An 18675-nucleotide genomic window follows, 5' to 3' on the forward strand; every position below is an offset into this window, starting at 1 on the left:
ACATTTTTTTAAAGATTTTTAGAATAAATATAGGCTTTTACATAACGAGAATTAAGCTTTTCAATATGGATTTTTCTTGAAAAATCTTTCTTATAATATAGGTTCTTATTAAAAAAAAAATTATGCTTTTAAACCTTAATGAAATATGGACTTAAAAAAAAAAAAAAAAAAACTAGGTACAATCCGAAATCCAGATTTCTGGGTTTTTGAAACCTGGACTCATTTGGATACCGGCTCGGGTCATAACCGGGTTAACCCGGTCTGAGTTTGGAACCTGGGTTTCAGGCCTGATATACCCAGATAACCGGTCCGGAACCGGGTGAACAGTCCTATCCACACCAGCTTGTGACTAAATGATTCATAATTTATAATATACATTTGCAAAATGTGTTAGTTGGATGGTGCAAACTATAATTTTCTCCCATTTTCTCTCATTTTGAATAAATGGGTATTGTAATTCCTTGGCATAGGTATAATTTTGGTATCAATTTAACCAATGTTAATATGTTTTTATCCTCTATCTAATGCAAATGAGAAGTTGGTGAGTGGATTTAGTTAGAAAAAAAGGAAAAATAAATTAACAGAAGTGGAAATCGAAGACAAAGATAAGAAGGTATAATTTCAAAAAGAGAAGTAATCGGATTAGCAGAACAACAAGAATATAATAATAGTAAGAGCAACTTGTGGATAAGTTATTGGATTATGAATGATGCTACACCCACCCATTGAGGGAAACCATCGAAATTCCTTCTCCAATGTGCAAATCTTTTACAAACATTTTTTTAAATCTCTTAAATATTTTTTTTTTAAAAAATCACAGATCAAAAAATATTTCCTTAACCAATAAGTAAAAAAAAAAAAAAAAAAAAAAAAAAAGAGTAAAAAAAACCAGTAAAAAAAAAAATCAGTAAAAAAAGTAGGTAGATATTATCGGTGGGAGTAGAGTTGTCCTTGGATTATTCTCAGATGTGCAAGAATAAATAATGGTGAAAATAGAAGCATGAATGCCCAAAACGGAATAATGGATTAATTGGTACTAATTCAGGTGTCATTTTACATCAAACATCATGATCAGCGATTCAGCAAATAAGCCAACAACTCTGAAAAGACCTTCAAAAACGGGTGTTTACTTTACAGGCAAGCAACTCCCTATTCATTGAAGTTCCATGCTTTAGCCATGCTCCTTCTCATTGTGCATGAATTAAGAAGTAAATTCATCCAAATTAACTATTATATACATTGGTTATGCAGGACAGTAGGGAGAAGTCTATGTTAAGAATTATCGTTTATTGTGAGACTCATTATAATTATAAAAAAATAAATAAATAAAGTCAAAACACAGATATTCTAACGTGTTAGCTAATGTAACAAACTTTCGTATCAACAATATATTTAATATGTCAATAAATAGATATGTGAATAAATTTTTTTCCCATACTAGCAAGTGTTTGTTGAGCTTTTTCGTGTTTCCGACAATGAAAGTAGCACCACTCATAATAAATTTTATAGAACTTCAGATTCACCTCTCCTGTGTGACGAATGAATGGTTCATACACATGAGAGAACCCACAAGCCTAGAGTGCCCTCTAGAAATCCGTTTTGTACTCCTAGAGGAATTCATATACCAATGAATAAAAAAACAAATGAAGCAAACAATTGTGGAAAAGATAGAAGCATGTTTTCCTCAGTCTTCAGTGTCTATTTGCTTTTGGTTCATTGCTACTCCACATGTATATGCTAACCTTGAGGATTCCCCTTCTCTTGAGTAGCCAAAATGGCTAAATAATGTTTAGTTCAAGTGGCTAAGACAAGGCCACCAGTACAACTAATCTATTGGATGAAACATGGAACCATAAAGCTGAGGGAAGTGGACAAATGTATATGCAAAAATTGAATCTTTAAAAGATAAAACCCTATTGAGTTACAAAACATAGAATATCATGTTTCATTTTAAGAAGAGGGCGGTATCCATGATTTTATTAAAAAGTTCATCCTTATGGCGGGGGAACATATTACATCATGTTCTCTCTGGACTATTTGAAGAAAGTTAATGAATAATAAAAGACATGATAAATGATGCTATTTTATACAAACAAAGTACACAGTAGAAAAGAGAGAATTATGAGAACTTTACAGCACATACCATCACGAATTGGCTTAATCTGAGGATTTTGGCAGTGAGGTGGAGGGCCCAGAGAAAATATGACCACTCTGGTATGAGATCTTGTTAATCGATGGATCTTTGCAAAGGAGAGGTTCAGTAACTGGAACAATATGAGGAACAATCCCCAAACTTGCTTGTCTTTCTCTATAAGATGCCCAAGTGACCAAATAAAGACCAGCAATAATTAAAAAGCCCCCTATAACACTGTTTCAACATGCAAAAATAAGTAAGCATCATTCTTGCAAAGTTCCAACTTTGAGTGCTACAAACTTTGAGGAAATTTCAATATTATAATTTGGGGAAAATACACTTTTCACCCTTCAATTAACATAAGTTTTACACCTTAGACACCGAAATGTCGAAACAAATATGTTACACCCTCGAATGCACCTTCCATTAAAATTCGAATGTCAATATTGTGCCACATTACTACTTATAAAAAAATATTGTGCCACATTACCTATTCATCGTCATTGTAATAGTCAGATTTGGATAGAAGGTGTTACATGACAAAAACTGGTAGTTTGAGGGTGTAATGTGTCCGTTTTAGGTGTTCATGATGCAAAGTGTTAAATACCTGTTAGTTCCGCGCATGCGGGGGTGTGTGTGAAATTGAATTTTTCCCTTACAATTTTGATTGCAAAAGAATATTGCTGAAAGAATGCTAACAGTAACATATTACTAGGGAAGGGTAGCAGAGGAGGGAAGGGGGAAAACAAAGGAGGCCACCAGATGATAAGATTAAGCAAATCAAGGCATCTTCGGTATATCCAGGGTAAATCAACAAGTAAATTAAGTCAAAAAACTGTACTGGGAGTGATTGAAGCAAAACCTTCCCAAATAGATAGGACTTCCAAGAAAAATCCTTGAAAGGAAGGCAGAAACTGCAGGTTGGAGTGGATGGTAGAGAGATACCAATGAAGGGCCCAAGATCTTATTGCTCCACGTTAGGAGTCCAAAATTAAGAGCAGATGAAGCAGTTCCCTGAAAAAAAGAGTAATGCTCTTAAGTCTTAACATAATCTTTCCCTAAAGTGAAGATATATAAATGTAAAGTTGCAAAGCGAAATACAGGCATTAATCAGTGTCCGTGCTTTTAGATATAAGAATAGTTACTGGAAAGCAGCTATAACAAAGTCATTGGAATACTAAAAAGAATTTTGTAGAAGAGCCATGGAAAATTTCTCTCATTCTATTACTTGCATAAGGGTTAGAGCCATCATCCATTATAAAATGAAATTTGTTGCCTTATATTTAAGACTTGAGAGAGTAGGCTCCCACAGTCCCACTTCACCGAGTACCAGCAGCTTATGATTTTTTCCTAAAATTATTAGTCCTTGCAGTTTAAAGAGCTCGTTCAACCCATACAGAAAGCTTTGAAAAAAATGCATAAAATAATATCAACCTTTTATGGAATTATTCTCTGCTATCTAATTGGTAAGTTATAACAGAATAGAATAACAAGCATACAACAATACTTCTGTGAAGTTTGCCTCGTTTGTTTTCAGGAAACATCTCATCTCATCTCATCTCATCTCACTTCATCATAACAACTTTCTCAAATCCCCACACAAAATAAAATAAACAATTCAACTTTTTCAAATCCCAAAACAAAAATAATATTAAAAAATATATTCTAACAATATTTTATTCAACTTTTTAACTTTAATCTCTTCTCATCTCATCTCATCTCTGAAAACAAACGAGCCCTAAACTCTGCTATCTACTTAGTAAGCAAGACCAGGCGTCCGACATTTTATGAGTTTAATACTTCTGTGAAGTTTAAACTCTGCTATCTACATTCCCAAGTACAGAATATAATATATGGGAATGTAACTTATAAAAGCAAATCCAGCTCAGCCTACCATATAGGACCATGGCTGAGTACAGATCAGGCAGGCATTACGTCCAAATCCAAAATATTATAGTAAATCACTAAAATGACTTTGCAGCCGTAATCTTGAAAATTGAAAATTCTCAAATTCACTCCAGTAAATAACGGGGTTCACTCGGCAATCTAGTTCCTAAAAAAAAATTCAGTAGGATCAAATTTTGGCCATCCACTGAAAACTGACACCTATTTAATGGTTGAATGTGATGGCAAAAGCTGTGCAGGTAAATTGAAGCAGCCTACAAATCAGCTAAATGAACACCTGAGTAGCACAAGATGACATGATTAGATGTAAAACTGTGCTTCACCTTCCATGGTTGAAGGCTGATCATCCCAATGTTGACCATAATCATTGTGAATTGAGGACAATCCTCTTCAAAAAACAGAATTATCCCCATATACTGCCTTCAAAAGTTAAAATAACCAGCACATCACATGGACCCAGAGGATCAAAAATTCCAAGAAGTTTTTATATCTAAGGCATAAAGGAAGTTGGAAAGAGACATGTAAGATTCAAGACAGATATTTTGATGGAAAAACTTACAGCATAAATGACAGCAAAAAGCTCAGACTTTGTCAAACTCCAGCCTGTTGACTCATTGTTCATAAAGAATGCTGATGTCACCATCAACAGAGCACCAAAGAAGTGTGAATATGCCGTGACTGACAGGCTGGCAGGATACTTTGCCAGAACTGGAGCCTGTAAGTTTTCCCATCAGATTGAACATACACAGATTGAAGTGGCAATTTTGATCTACAAATGGATGGGTTCATCAAGTTCTCTTATCAGTGTAGAACTAATTTAAACCAAAAGAAAAGGTTCACCAGAAAGTTAATGGAAGAGATGAATGTAATCACTTTGAAAATATTTGAATAAATTATATGACATGTATAATCAAGAGCTCCTGGGTTCGCATAAAAGGGTATTTCCTCAAATCTGTATTGGCTAGTTGCTAAACACCTGTGCACGGTCAGAATATACGTGATTCTGTGTCATATATTTTATTTTTAGAAGTAAGAAAAGAAATGGTGCAGACAAAAAACCAAAAAATGGAGAGAGCCTTATCTAAGTGTAAACAATATTATCATGTCGTATATCTTTGTTTTGATTATTTAATCAAGGGCAATGTAAATCATTTTGTAAAAACAAAAATATCTAGTTGTACCTGAATGGCTAGAAATGTAGCCATGCACATAGAGCTCCCAATTAAACATAAAACTCCAAGGTGAAAATGGTCAATTCCAAGCTCCATAAAACTAGACATGAACCATCCAGAAGGCTCTGGCTGACCCCTGGCACTTATTTCACTTTGTGCTGCAAAGTCTGTTTCTGTAGTTCCAATCAAACCTGGGCCGCGGAACAGAACCATTAGTATGGCACCGGAAACACATACGAGTGTACCTCCAACCTTGGCCTGACCTTCAGTTTGGAGCAAGTTGACTCTTTCTGTACTGTACTGCATGAATAAGTCCACATATGATATTGAACAAGTAAAATCAATTGAAATGCAAATCTCTGTGTGTGATCTCTAAAACAATATCGGCTGACTTAAAGCAAAGTAAAAACTTGCCAACTGACCCCATCATTGCAGCTAATAGAAATGTAAAGACTGGAAGTGAAGGCTGTATGGCAGCAGCATAGGTTGGATTTGTGTAGCCAAGACCAATAAGAAACAAAAGCTGGTTGCCAAATATCCTAATTGGATTTAAGAAAGCAAAGATATATTGATCAATTGGACATTGAGTCTCAGTTTCACTGATAAAAATCAAATGATAAGAGTAATTTATGACTAGTCACTATGATTGGGATAAAAGCATCCAAACTTACCCAGTTAACCCAAGAAAGAAAAATGATATCAGGAGGCCTCTAGTTATTGGCAGCCGAACACGTCTACAAACAAGACAAAAGAAATGTCAAAAGATGCTTTCATTGCTTTGTTTTTTCAATTCAAACAATCAACATGAAAGCGGAAGAATATTAAAGTTGTACGGTCCAATAAAAAACTGTGGACCCAACTGCAATATCATCCATTAAATATGGAATCAGCTAATTTTGTTCTATAATCTGGGCAATGAACAAATGCCTCATCATTTACGGCGCCATTGCATAAATGCAGCAGGACACATAAAATGGTGATGATCCGAAACGATGGCATTCCAAGGACATCCTAGCTTGATTTATTTTTACCACAAGCAACTCTTATGGGATGCGCTCAAACACAACAGGAACAAATATTATATATTTTGAATGACCGAAATTGATTCGAACCATTTTCAACTGGAAATCATGGGACCCAAACTGGATATTCCTTTCGCTTCCTATGCAGCATCAACCATGTCGACAAATCATATTGATAGCAAAAGTAAAGAAATGACAGACAGGAAATGGGTATCAGAGAAAAGAAGAGAACGAAAGGAAAGAAGGTACTTTTCACGGATATAGGCGACGGGGGCAAGGATGGAAAGGGCAATGAGGTCGCGGAAGACGCAGAAGACGAGCTGGTTGATCCCAACGTTGAGGGCCACCTTGGTTATAACATTGTACCCTCCATTGAAGAGCTGAACGAACGCCATGGCCACATGCGCCTTCCATGCCTCTCCTCCAACACCCCCGGCTGCTGCTGACGCCGCCATCTCTCTCTTATGTATTGGAACCGGATAGGCTAAAGATAACTAACTGAACAGGAAAAGAAAGTAACAGAGAGGAGACTTTGGAAAACGGTGAAAATATGATGTCTTGGGGATGGTGGTTGATGGCCAAGTTAGGATGATGATGGGGGACTTCTGAAAACATGTAACACCGAAACTCGAGAGCTCGGAAGATCTTCAGCAACGGGAGTTTTTGGATTATGGTTTCTGAGATAACGAATGGGTAGTGCTAGTGTACTGCAACTTTGATTACTAGTAACGATTTTACCTTTTTTTTTAATATATTTAAACATTTTAAAAAATAAAAAAATATACTAATACTAGTCATTTTTTTAATTAGTAAAAGAAAAAATTTTAAAAAAATTAAATATATAAGCGGTCAAGAACAAAATGAGATAATAGAATAGCATTATTCATAACGAAATGCGTTTAATCCACGGAAAATGTTGGGGGACCGATGAAGTGGACCCCAAATCGACTGATACTTGTTTTTTTTTTAAAAAAAAATTAATGATTTAGGAAGTGTTTATCAATGAAGGGGTGTTTTTAATCCATTTCCATTACAGAGTTGTGGCTGAGTTTCCTTATCAATGCTCTTTTTTTACTGTTTTTCTTGAGTTGCTCATTTTTGTCCATTCCAAAGAAATGTCAAAAGATGCTTTCATTGCTTTGTTTATTCAATTTGAATAAGAGAAAACCATCTAGCCGGTTTGGCCAAATATCCTCATATAACAGGTTGCCAATAGTTTTTAGACACATAGGCTTTTCATCACAGTTAGTGTGAACCAACAGTACATGGAATCATCAACTAAAGAGACAATCCTACGCAAAATAGAATCCCTCCCCCCTCCCCTTCGCAGCAGCTCGCAGACCAATCGAGCAGTTATTCGCAGCGCCCCCTTCCCCTTCCCCTACGCGAAACAACCCCCCTCACCTTCTCAGCAGCTCGCAACTCCTTTAGAATTGTGACACAACCCCTTCAAGTAGATCTGTGCAGCCCCTTCGCAGCTCGTAGCCACCGTCGAAAAAGACATAACCCTCAAAATCTGTCTAGTATGCCCTTTCACCATTTAAATAGAAAACCCTAAAATAGACTTTCATGTCATCATGGTTGGGCGAAATCGTGTTAGAGACCTTTGCTTTAGTGTTTGGTAAATTTTCTAAGAAGAACATTTATTAGCAAACTGGAGAAAATTTATGATCATACTGTCGATTTTACATTGTATTAGCATGTAGATGGGTGCATGTGATTTTTTGTTTTTGTTTTTTCCTTTGAAAACCAAAAATCTAGTGTTGTATGTTTGGTTACTAGTACTTTAAAACATTATCGTAAGGTATCATTTGGAGTTTCATTTATATGAACCTGTTTGACTTTTCTGCACGCCAATGATGCATATACACATTTATTTGGCCAAACAAAAAGTAACTTTTCATTTATTTTATTTTTCAAGTGGTATAGTTTAATACAAGACCCCTTTTGCAACACTTCTGCATTACCATGTAACTAAAGGTGTATACATGCAGTCATATTTGTGCTGAGTAAACGACTGACCTTAAATTCATTTGCCCTGCACCTCACTTGCTCAAGAAGCTGCATGTGCAAAGATTCGATATACCAAGATAAGCAAGCAGCTTTTAATTAGAAATCTTGCCAATGACTATTATTCCCTCAGAGTTATACCATCAGCATATGCACTATCTTTACATGCTCGATATTGATTACTAGACTTGAAAGTTATACAATCAGCATATACTCTTTTTTAATTCTAGCTGCATGTCATAACCAATTTCATATTTCGTGTTATGCTATTCTAGCTGTCATTCGAGAGTGATATAAAATTTTCTTTTTGACAACAAATGAGAAGTTTGGGTTCTTATTCCGGTTCAAGTTCGTGGAGCACGCCCAAGCATTAGCTCTTGCCATGTTCGCAATAACTACGTATATGATTCAACCGTTTCATTAACTAACAAAGCACAACGAAACATTATGATTTGATGATGGTGGTTAATTCCAAAAAATGACACAAACGACATCTTATAAATATTGGTCAAATACATGACATCAAATGTAACAACATCTTCAAAATACTGGTATGTAGCTCTTGATCGCGCATCAGCCTAAAAACAACTTCTCATACACACATCCTTGTCAACTCGCATGGAGAACACAAACCCAGATTCTTTCATTTGTCGATCAACAAAGTAAGAATATAACCTTTGTGCATCCCCCTCTTCAAAAACTTTTCTCCTTTAGTTTCTCAAGTAATTTTCAACATCCTTGCCAATATAGCCAACATTAAAGTCACCACTAGATTCTTTACTCAACATTGACATAATCTTCCTTGTCGGTACACCGGACTCATTTAAAGTCATAATAAGTTTTTTTTGGACTTTAGTAACTCCCCTATGTCCATGAAGGAACATAGTACTTCTCGGTATAAGTAGAATATGGTTATATCCAACCATAAACTTGTTGATTATCTGCTTTTCACCATCTTTTTTTATTCCTATTATTGCTTTACATCTAATTTTCGTCTCGGCCGGTTCAGGGATTGTTCGATCTTTTTCTTTCCGACTTACCAGTCGAAATCATTCTCTTGTGTAAACATAGTCGACTGCACAAAGAGTTTCAAAACATTTTTATTATCTTTCAACAACCGAGTATGCTTCGTCCGAATTTCAAAACATTTTTGTCTTGCATATGTCTTGTAAAATGCTTGGGCGTCTTCTACATCCTCAAATAACATACCAATAAATGACTCCAAATGACCACTACTTGAAGAGGGAATGACATTGACTCCTCCATCCACATTCGCTCCATCTTCCACTCAAATTCCATCTTCCATATTCACAATATTTTCTAAATTCACATAATCTTCCAAATTCACAACATCTTCTACATTCACAACATCTTCTAAATTCACATCACCTCCTATACATATGTGACTCCTCATTATCTCAACTTCATCACTATCAAAACTCATTGTTTGATCCTTTGTTATAAAGTAAGAAACAAAAAGTCGGTGCACAAATCACTTCAAATTGCACACACATTAGATAACAACCAGTGGAATGTAAAAATGAGAGAATGGGGCCATGGGTCAAATAAATGTGGAGAAAATCACCTTAGCTAGCTGACAACCAGACACTACTTAATTTTCTTTACTCTCTGGCTGACAGGGTTGTGAACATTTTTCATCCTCATTCAGAGCTAGGTGTGGAAACAAAGACAATAATTCATTTGCAATAAATTAGTATGAACACAGTTTGGTGTACCATAAAATGGTATTCCATAATTCTTTGTTGCTAAAGGACGTGTTGTGAAACCCATGCAGTCTTTCAAATCTCACCATCCAATGCAGTCCCATAGATGAAATCAAATTGAAAAACAAATTATTCCAGAATTGAAACCAAAGCCAAATTTATTTAAAAGCTTGGGCATGGTTGTGACTTAACCTAATGATCTATTGAAAAATTCAAAATCCTCCTAACGATTCAACTTTATTTTCCCCTTTGTGCAATCCCATTTTACTGAAGGATTCAACATTATTCATGAAACATACGATTTCATATGGTATAACTATTGCATTGTCCAGCCAAAAATGAACAAAAAACAAAAATAGGGATAAAACCAACCGATGCGACGGACTTGTGGGGCAAGTCGCGACCTTGGTGAGTGAACGACTGAGATGGTGGGTAAGTTGTGGCATAAAATAGTGGTGGTGGACTGGTGGAGGTGGATGCGGGCGGTGGAAGTATGGTCGGCGTTGAAAGATTTTGGTGGAATTCTGGTGGGCAATACTTGGCGTCGGCTTCTCCTCAGTTTCCTATATTATTTTCCTTTTACCCTCTTCTATCACATGTGACCGAGTGTAATGTGATTTTGGTGTAATTTCTGACATATCCTGATTTTAATAGAAGGCTGTTAATAGCTGAAAATTAGCCGGACCGCTTAAAAGCAGTTTTGTTCAAACAATTAACATGAAAGCAAAAGAATATTAAAGTTGCATGGTCTAATAAAAAATTGTGGACCTAACTACAATAGCATCCAAGGGTAAGTTTGGCAAGTGGAATGAGACACAAGATTCTCATCTCATCTCATCATTATAAGTTTTTCAAATTTTCACACAAAATATAATAAACAATTCAATTTTTTCAAATTTTAAAACAATAATAATATTACAAAATAATATTTTAAACTTTCATCTAAAACTAAAAATTCTCATCTCACTATTCAAACCTACCTTAAATATGGAATCAACTAATTTTGTTATGAAATCTGGGCCATGAACAAATGCCTCATCATTTACGGTGCCATTACATAAATGCAACATGACAGATAAAATGGTGATGATTCAAAATGATGGCATTGCAAGAAAATCCTAGCTTGATTTATTTTTACGACAAGCAACTCTTATGGGATGCGCTCAAACACAACAGGAACAAAATTTTAGATGTTTTGAATGACTGAAATTGATTGGACATGTTGATGTCGTATTTCGTAGCCTAAGCAACTTCACCGTTTTGGGTTGATCCATTCCTGCAAAAAGGGGAGAAATGTAGGCTCGGGATGGTGAGGGATACCTCTAATGTCAAAGTCAATTTGGGTTTTGTGTGAGCTTCTAATCAATGTATATGCGAGTGTGTTTTGTTCGGGGGGGTGACATTTATACCTAGTGGATGTGTTCTCTTGTCAGGCTGTTCGTGGTGTGTCACTTCGTATTGAGGCCGTGTCCTTTTGCCAACTCCCTGCCAGGTGAAGGGCCAGCCATACCTGATCGGGGCGATCACTGACAGCCCTGGGCCTTTGTTGTGACGTGTCTGCCTCCGTACTTCATTAATGTGGTGTGGCCTCGGTCATGTGCTCCTGCCTCCCAAGTTTTCTCCAGCCGTCGACGCTCGAGGATCTGGGTGTCTCTGACTCTACGCATACGACTCATTGGATAGTTGAGGTGTCAGGCCTCCTGCCTTAATCACATGCTTTAGGCGTGCTGCTCCTCCTTGTGGGCTCCATGGGCCGTTGTCCTTCTGGGCTCGGCCCGGGTCATCCCATCCTCATATAAAATTTACTTTATCGGGATGTTCTTAGCCCACTTGTACCCTGTGGGATGGGCTTGCTTGGTCAGGCCCATTACTGGAGACAACCCCATTTTCAGTACCCGTGAATTCCCACCATACATGTATGGTAAGATTTCTAAACATACCTTCCACCTTTCTCTGGGCTGTTTCTTTTGATATACGTTTGGTACCTCGTGACGGTTTGGCTATGCCATAAAGGACCTGACAGTGCCTCGGGGTCTCCCCAACCCTTCATCATCCGTCAGTTCGAAGCAGAAGGAAGCCTGCCCACGTACTGCATGGGTCATTGGGTCGTGCTTCCCATGCGTCTGTCGTTTTCTCTCTATGATGCCACCTCGCGACAGTTTGTCTGTGCCAAAAATGACTCGACGGTGCCTCGTGTCCTTCCCAACCCTTTGTCATTCATCAGTTCGAAGTAGCGAGAAGCCCGCTCATGCACTGCATGGGTTGTTGGACCGTGCTCCCCACATGTCCGTTATTTGCTCTACACGATGCCACTTCGCTACGGTTGGACTCCATGAGACCACCCCGCATAATTCTTGAGGTCTGATGTGTCTTTCGGGCTTCTGGCTCGTGGTCACTTCACTGCCTATTGAAGCCCAATCGTCGCGTCCTCTTCTATATAAAATCCCCCTTCTCCCACTTTCCCTCCCTTTTGTCATTTCCATTCCTCTTCTTCTTGCATTCTTCCTCGTGCTTACTTTCTCGTTTTCTCCATTCACTTCTTTATTTCCTTCTTTCACATAGCTCTTAATAGCTCCCAAAGGGTCTTTCGATTCTCGTTTCTTGTACTTCGCTCGGTGGAGTTAGGAATTGTCGGTTTCCGCTAACGATCTTAGTGCCCTGAGGAGGGTGTACAACATCTCAGAATCGGCAGTCTGGGAAGTCCCTGGGCGCCGCGTTGCTGCCGTGGACTCTGAAGGGATGTCTTCTCGGATGGCGCTCTACCCCCTAATGTTTGTGATTGGTCTTCGCTTCATGTTCTATTGCTCTATCTGCGACGTTCTTAACTTTCTGGGGTTAACTCCGGCGCAGCTCCACCAAATGTCTGGTGGCTTCTGATTGCCAGTTCCATAATCTTTTGGAGGGTGCTCAGCTCGGGTCTCGAGGAATATCCCAACCTAAAAGCTCAAGAATTGCCCACATGAACGAGCGGGAAGTAAGGGGGACCCTCGATCCTCTAACAATATGACATTGACGGACTACCGAAGACACCGACAGAGTAAGGAAAATAGGGGAACTACACTGCATTAATAGCACTGCTAGCCGAGCAACACGCCACATTAATGGCACCGTTGCAGAGACAAGCCGCGTTAAAGGACCCTGACAAAGGGAACAGTAGTGAGGACGTAGGTCCCACGAGGGCAGGCACGATCTGACCCCAACTCTTGGTATAAATAGCGATCCCCATGTACGAGAAAAGCTTTTTGGACTCTCTCATTATTTACAAACTTCGAAAAGACTCTACTGACTTTGGCATCGGAGACTTCCCAGCCTCAAGGCTGCCCTCTCCCAACTTCTTTCTTCTTCATTTTCGTTGGCCATCTTTGAAGATTCGAGTTGCTGGAACTTGATCCAAAAGTGCACGAAATACAACGTTAACAATGTATATTATATTGCAAAATATTATATAATTTTGGTTGCTGGCTTGTTTCCTTGAAGGGTCGATCGGGATCAAATAGGATTGATCCTCGAAGGAAAGGAAAAAAAAAAAAAAGAGTACCAAGAGTACTCTAGCTTGAAAAAGAGTGGAGTCCTCCCACCATTAAAAAATTAATCTTTTCATATAAATCTCATATTTACTAACTTTATTAAAAGAAATGCGCGACACTTGCGCATTTTATAACTGCAAATATTATTTCTAATTCAAAAATACTATTTTAATGTTTCTACACCACACATCTTCTAGTGACATCTACATCACTTAAATAGTAAAATTTTATTTAAAAATAAAAAATTATACTCAGCAGCCCTACACCACACACCTGCTTTTATTTTTTTTTTATCTTTTATTTTTTTTCCTTCAGCAGATGTATGATGTACTGCTACTGAGTAGAAGAACTCTTTAAAAATTTATCTTCGAAATCAAGTCACGTTAATTTGTGAATTTACTTTTATGAATTTTGTTGTTGTGAGTACAACATTTCTTTTATTACAATAGGTCCTCAAATTTCCTTGTCATATTCATTTACCTCTTTTGTTTGTGCAAATAGGCCCCGAAAGTTTTTAGTTTTATCACTCTCGTCTTATAAGAAGAGTTTTTCCCCCTTTTGTCATATTTTTATTTTTCTATTTTTGTTTTATTATCATTTTCTTCAAATACAGCATCATATACTATCAAACCAAATATGACATCTTTCAAGTTTCAACTACCGAAAATGACCATTAAGATCTCAATGGTGGTTGTTATTTGGCAAAAAAAAGAAAAAAATCTATGGTTAAATGATGCAATGTATAAGTCTAATAGTTTATGAAAATATCTATTCATAAGCTAGTGTGGGTGATACATATGGAAAATTACTTATTTGCCGGAATTTTATTTGTAAAAGAGATTTACAGATTTAAATTATGTAAATAAAATCGTGTCACATTAATTATGTCAATGATGTATCCACACCAGCTTGTGACTAAATGATTCATAATTTATAATATACATTTGCAAAATGTGTTAGTTGGATGGTGCAAACTATAATTTTCTCCCATTTTCTCTCATTTTGAATAAATGGGTATTGTAATTCCTTGGCATAGGTATAATTTTGGTATCGATTTAACCAATGTTAATATGTTTTTATCCTCTATCTAATGCAAATGAGAAGTTGGTGAGTGGATTTAGTTAGAAAAAAAGGAAAAATAAATTAACAGAAGTGGAAATCGAAGACAAAGATAAGAGGTATAATTTCAAAAAGAGAAGTAATCGGATTAGCAGCACAATAATAAAAAATAATAATAGTAAGAGCAACTTGTGGATAAGTTACTGGATTATGGGTGATGCTACACCCACCCATTGAGGGAAACCATCGAAATTCCTTGTCGAATGTGCAATTCTTTTTTTCAAACATTTTTTTAAATCTCTTAAATATGTTTTTAAAAAAATCACAAACATTTTTTTAAATCTCTTAAATATTTTTTAAAAAAATCACATACAGATTAAAAAATATTCTCTTCACCAATAAGTGAAAAAAAAAAAAAATCAGTAAAAAAAGTAGGTAGATATTATCGGTGGGAGTACAGTTTTACTTGGATTATTCTCAGATGTGCAAGAATAAATAATGGTGAAAATAGAAGCATGAATGCCCAAAACGGAATAATGGATTAATTGGTACTAATTTAGGTGTCAATTTACATCAAACATCATGATCAGCAAATAAGCCAAAAACACTTGGTGAAAAGTCCTTCAAAAAGGGGTGTTTACTTTATGAGCGGTGCTACTCTGCTGCTGTAACACCCCGCATTTTAGTGTATTTTTACTAAAGGATTATTTTTATTTATTTAAATTTATTCTCTTATTTTAAAATTAGTTGGATTTTTAATGAGTTTATTTCTATGATTTTAATTTGGTGAAAATTAATTTTTATGTGCTTTCTTAATATTTATTTATTGTTATGCATTTAAATTGCTTTTATTATTTATTTAATTACTGTGGGATTTAATTATTTCAATTTGACTTTACCATTACGTTTAAATTATTTTATTTAACTTGAGGTTTTGAAATCGTTTCCGTTGGATCATTTTTGTGACCCAAGTTATGAGGATTGGACCTCATTTCTTTTCCCTCTATTTTTCTTTTCCTTTTCTTTTTCTTTTCTTCTTTTCTTTTTTTTTCTTTTCTTTTTCTCCTCTCTGATTTCCTTCCCGTGCGCGCGCCAAGTTTCCTCTCTCTCTCCGTCCGTTCTTCCTCTCCCCCAGCCCGCCCCCGTGCGCCGGCGGTGGTCGACACCGCCCGGCTCCTTCGCTCCCCCTGCCGCCGGCGACCAACCCCCATCAATTCCAGCTTCCCTCGAGCCGTCGTGAGCCTCTACGCACGGCTGGAAGCCGCGTCACTCTTTCCGCCGCTGCGCCGCCGTCGCACCACCATTGGCCACCATCTTCACACCACTTCATCCTCGACCTCTTGGTAACCCATTGGACCCAACCCCAGCTCCGATCCGCCACTGGTGAAGCTCCACCATCTACATTTTCGATTTGGGCATTTTGGTCTTCTACCGCCCATTTCGCCGCCACCCACGGCCAACCTCCACCATCACTAGCTTCACCGACCTCCCTAAGCCCTACCCTATCAATCTTGGGTCTTCGTTTGCCTCCGTTTGAAAGTTGGTATTTGTGACCCACGGCTACAGTATATTTTACACTGTGGTGTTGCTCAAACGTCGCCTTTTTCAACTTCGTGTTCCTCGGAAAATTATTATATAGCATTGTAAGTATTTCTCCAAAGAACTTTCGTAATTTAAATGTATTTTTGCACTAACTCATTTCACTGTATTCTTTTGGCATGCCGGACTGAGTCCGAGGAGTTCGGGGGTCGGATGGATTTGTGATTGGAGTTGTTTGGTTGGATTTGATTGGATTGGTAATTGTTGGTTTGGATATTGTGTTGGTACATGTGCATTTCATTATTTCATGCATGATCATGTTTGTAAAAGAAAACTGGGTTTTCATGTATTGCATTCATGTTCATGTGTTTATGAAAACTGGGTTTTCATGTGAGAATGGATTTTTGGTGCGTGTGTATCACGAACCCAAGCCGAGATGGGGCATTAACTCGGTGGAGCTCCTCTGGTTACTTGGGAGCGGAATATACTGAGTAACGTCCCCTGGATTGTCGCCGGGCAACAATGGGATCGGACGAGATGGTCTCGTGCCGACTCCGTGGTCCTTCTGCTGGCGGGGACTAGAGGATGTCTGGCCACGTACGCGCTGGGCGCGGAACTGGGCATCGCTCGTTGCGTAGTGTGGGTGCTTGGCCATGTACGCGCTGGGCGCGGAACTGAGCACCGCTACGAAGCCAGGACGTGCGGATGGTCCATAGGGGAGGCCATGGTGCATATGGAAATAATGCATGGTGCATTTGAAATTATTTCACTATTTTCTGGAAAAATAGTGCGAGTTGAATTTCTGGGTAAATCATTTTCTGGAAAAATATTTTACGGATATTTTGGGCTAAAATGGGATTTTGGCGTATGTTGGAAAATTATCATTTTCAGGGAAAATGATGTTTTGTAGAAAAATGCATATTTCATCATGTGCATGCATGTTAGTTGCATTTAATGCATTTTATATTACGTTGTTATTTGAGGTCATACTTACCTGCGATACCATTTTGTGGTAATGCAGATTTTTATGCAGATGAGGAGGAGGAGGGCGAGCCTGAGGAGACGGCTCCGCCTGAGGAGTGATCTGGGATCACTCGTTTGTTTATTTGAAAACTATTGTATTATATTTTTATGGATGACTGTATAACTGCTATTTAAATTTTTACTGATGGTTGATTGTAAATAAATTCTGGTACTTAGTTGACTATCCGCTGCGTTATTTTATTTGTACACTGTTGCATGTACACACACTGGCACTTCGTTGGGATGTGTGACCATGTTGTCACCATCCTGACGTCTCAATCCCTGTGTATTTATATAAGGGAGATTGGGGGCGCCACAGCTGCTTAAGTAGCAACACTCCTTTGTACTACTAGTTACTTTTTTTGTGTGTTTTTTTTTCATATTTTTTTAATATATTTAAATATTTTTTTAAAATAAAAAAAATACACCAATACATTAAATAAAAAAAAACAAAAAAAAAAAACAAAATTGTCAGAGTGAATGCACTGTAGTGGTCAAGTATGGGCAACATACAAGCTTTTATCTTACTTTACAGGCAAGCAACTCCCTGTTCATTGAAGTTTCATGCTTTAGCCATGCTCCTTGTCATTGTGCATGAATTAAGAAGTAAATTCATCCAAATTAACTATTATATACATTGGTTATGCAAGACGAGAAGTCTATATTAGACTTAAGAGTGGTTTGGATTCATAGATGGGTTGAAATGGTTTGTGAATAGTAGAATAAAAGTTAAATTATTTATTATATTTTATGTAGAAATTTGGAAAAATTATTTTGGAATTTAAAAAAATTAAATTGTTTATTATATTTTGTATGAAAATTTGAAAAAATTGTAATGATGAGATAAGATGAGTTGAGATGAGTTTATATAGATTTTGAATGCAAACGAGGCCTTAGAATTATGCTACTCATAAGTTTGTGTAAATTTATCGTTTATTGTGAGACTCATTATAATTATATATATATATATAAAAAAAAAAGTCAAAACATAGATATTCTAATGTGTTAGCTAATGTAACAAACTTTCGTATCAACACTATATTTAATATGTCAATAAATAGATATGTGAATAAATTTTTTCTCATACTAGTAAGTATTTGTTGAGCTTTTCGTGTTTCCGAGAATGAAAGTAGCACCACTCATAATACATTTGATAGAACTTCAGATTCACCTCTCCTGTGTGACGAATGAATGTTTCATACACATGAGAGAACCCACAAGCCTAGAGTGCCCTCTAAAAATCCGTTTTGTACTCCTAGAGGAATTCATATACCAATGAATAAAAAAACAAATGAGGCAAACAATTGTGGAAAAGATAGAAGCATGTTTTCTTCAGTCTTCAGTGTCTATTTGCTATTGGTTCATTGCTACTCCATATGGGTATGCTAACCTTGAGGGTTCAAGTGGCCAAAATGGCTAAATAATGTTTAGTTCAAGTGGCTAAGACAATACCACCAGTACAACTAATCTATTGGATGACACATGCAACCGTAAAGCTGAGGGAAGTGGACAAATGTATATGCAAAAATTGAATCTTTAAAAGATCCTATTGAGTTACAA

General features: G+C 37.0%; 1 protein-coding gene across 3 annotated transcripts; it reads right to left on the bottom strand.

Moving 5' to 3' along the window:
- Positions 1–1005: 1005 nt before the first annotated feature.
- Positions 1006–6945, bottom strand: LOC121236999 (WAT1-related protein At4g19185-like). 3 transcript variants are annotated; one of them, XM_041133549.1, is made up of 8 exons: positions 6483–6944; positions 5883–5945; positions 5634–5750; positions 5221–5506; positions 4599–4754; positions 2997–3148; positions 2144–2368; positions 1006–1149 (listed from the first exon to the last, which is right to left on the bottom strand). In XM_041133549.1, exons 1-7 carry the CDS (start codon positions 6686–6688, stop codon positions 2158–2160), a joined length of 1191 nt encoding a protein of 396 aa, XP_040989483.1. In that variant the 5' UTR covers positions 6689–6944; the 3' UTR covers positions 1006–1149; positions 2144–2157. The 3 variants fall into 3 exon arrangements, with proteins under 3 accessions (XP_040989483.1, XP_040989485.1, XP_040989482.1); XM_041133551.1 differs by lacking the exon at positions 1006–1149 and adding an exon at positions 1434–1528 and having other exon boundaries at positions 6483–6945; XM_041133548.1 differs by lacking the exon at positions 1006–1149 and having other exon boundaries at positions 1881–2368.
- Between the last annotated feature and the right edge of the window lie 11730 nt (positions 6946–18675).

This window comes from Juglans microcarpa x Juglans regia, chromosome 6S, assembly GCF_004785595.1.
Source record: "Juglans microcarpa x Juglans regia isolate MS1-56 chromosome 6S, Jm3101_v1.0, whole genome shotgun sequence".
Classification (NCBI taxonomy): Eukaryota; Viridiplantae; Streptophyta; class Magnoliopsida; order Fagales; family Juglandaceae; genus Juglans; species Juglans microcarpa x Juglans regia.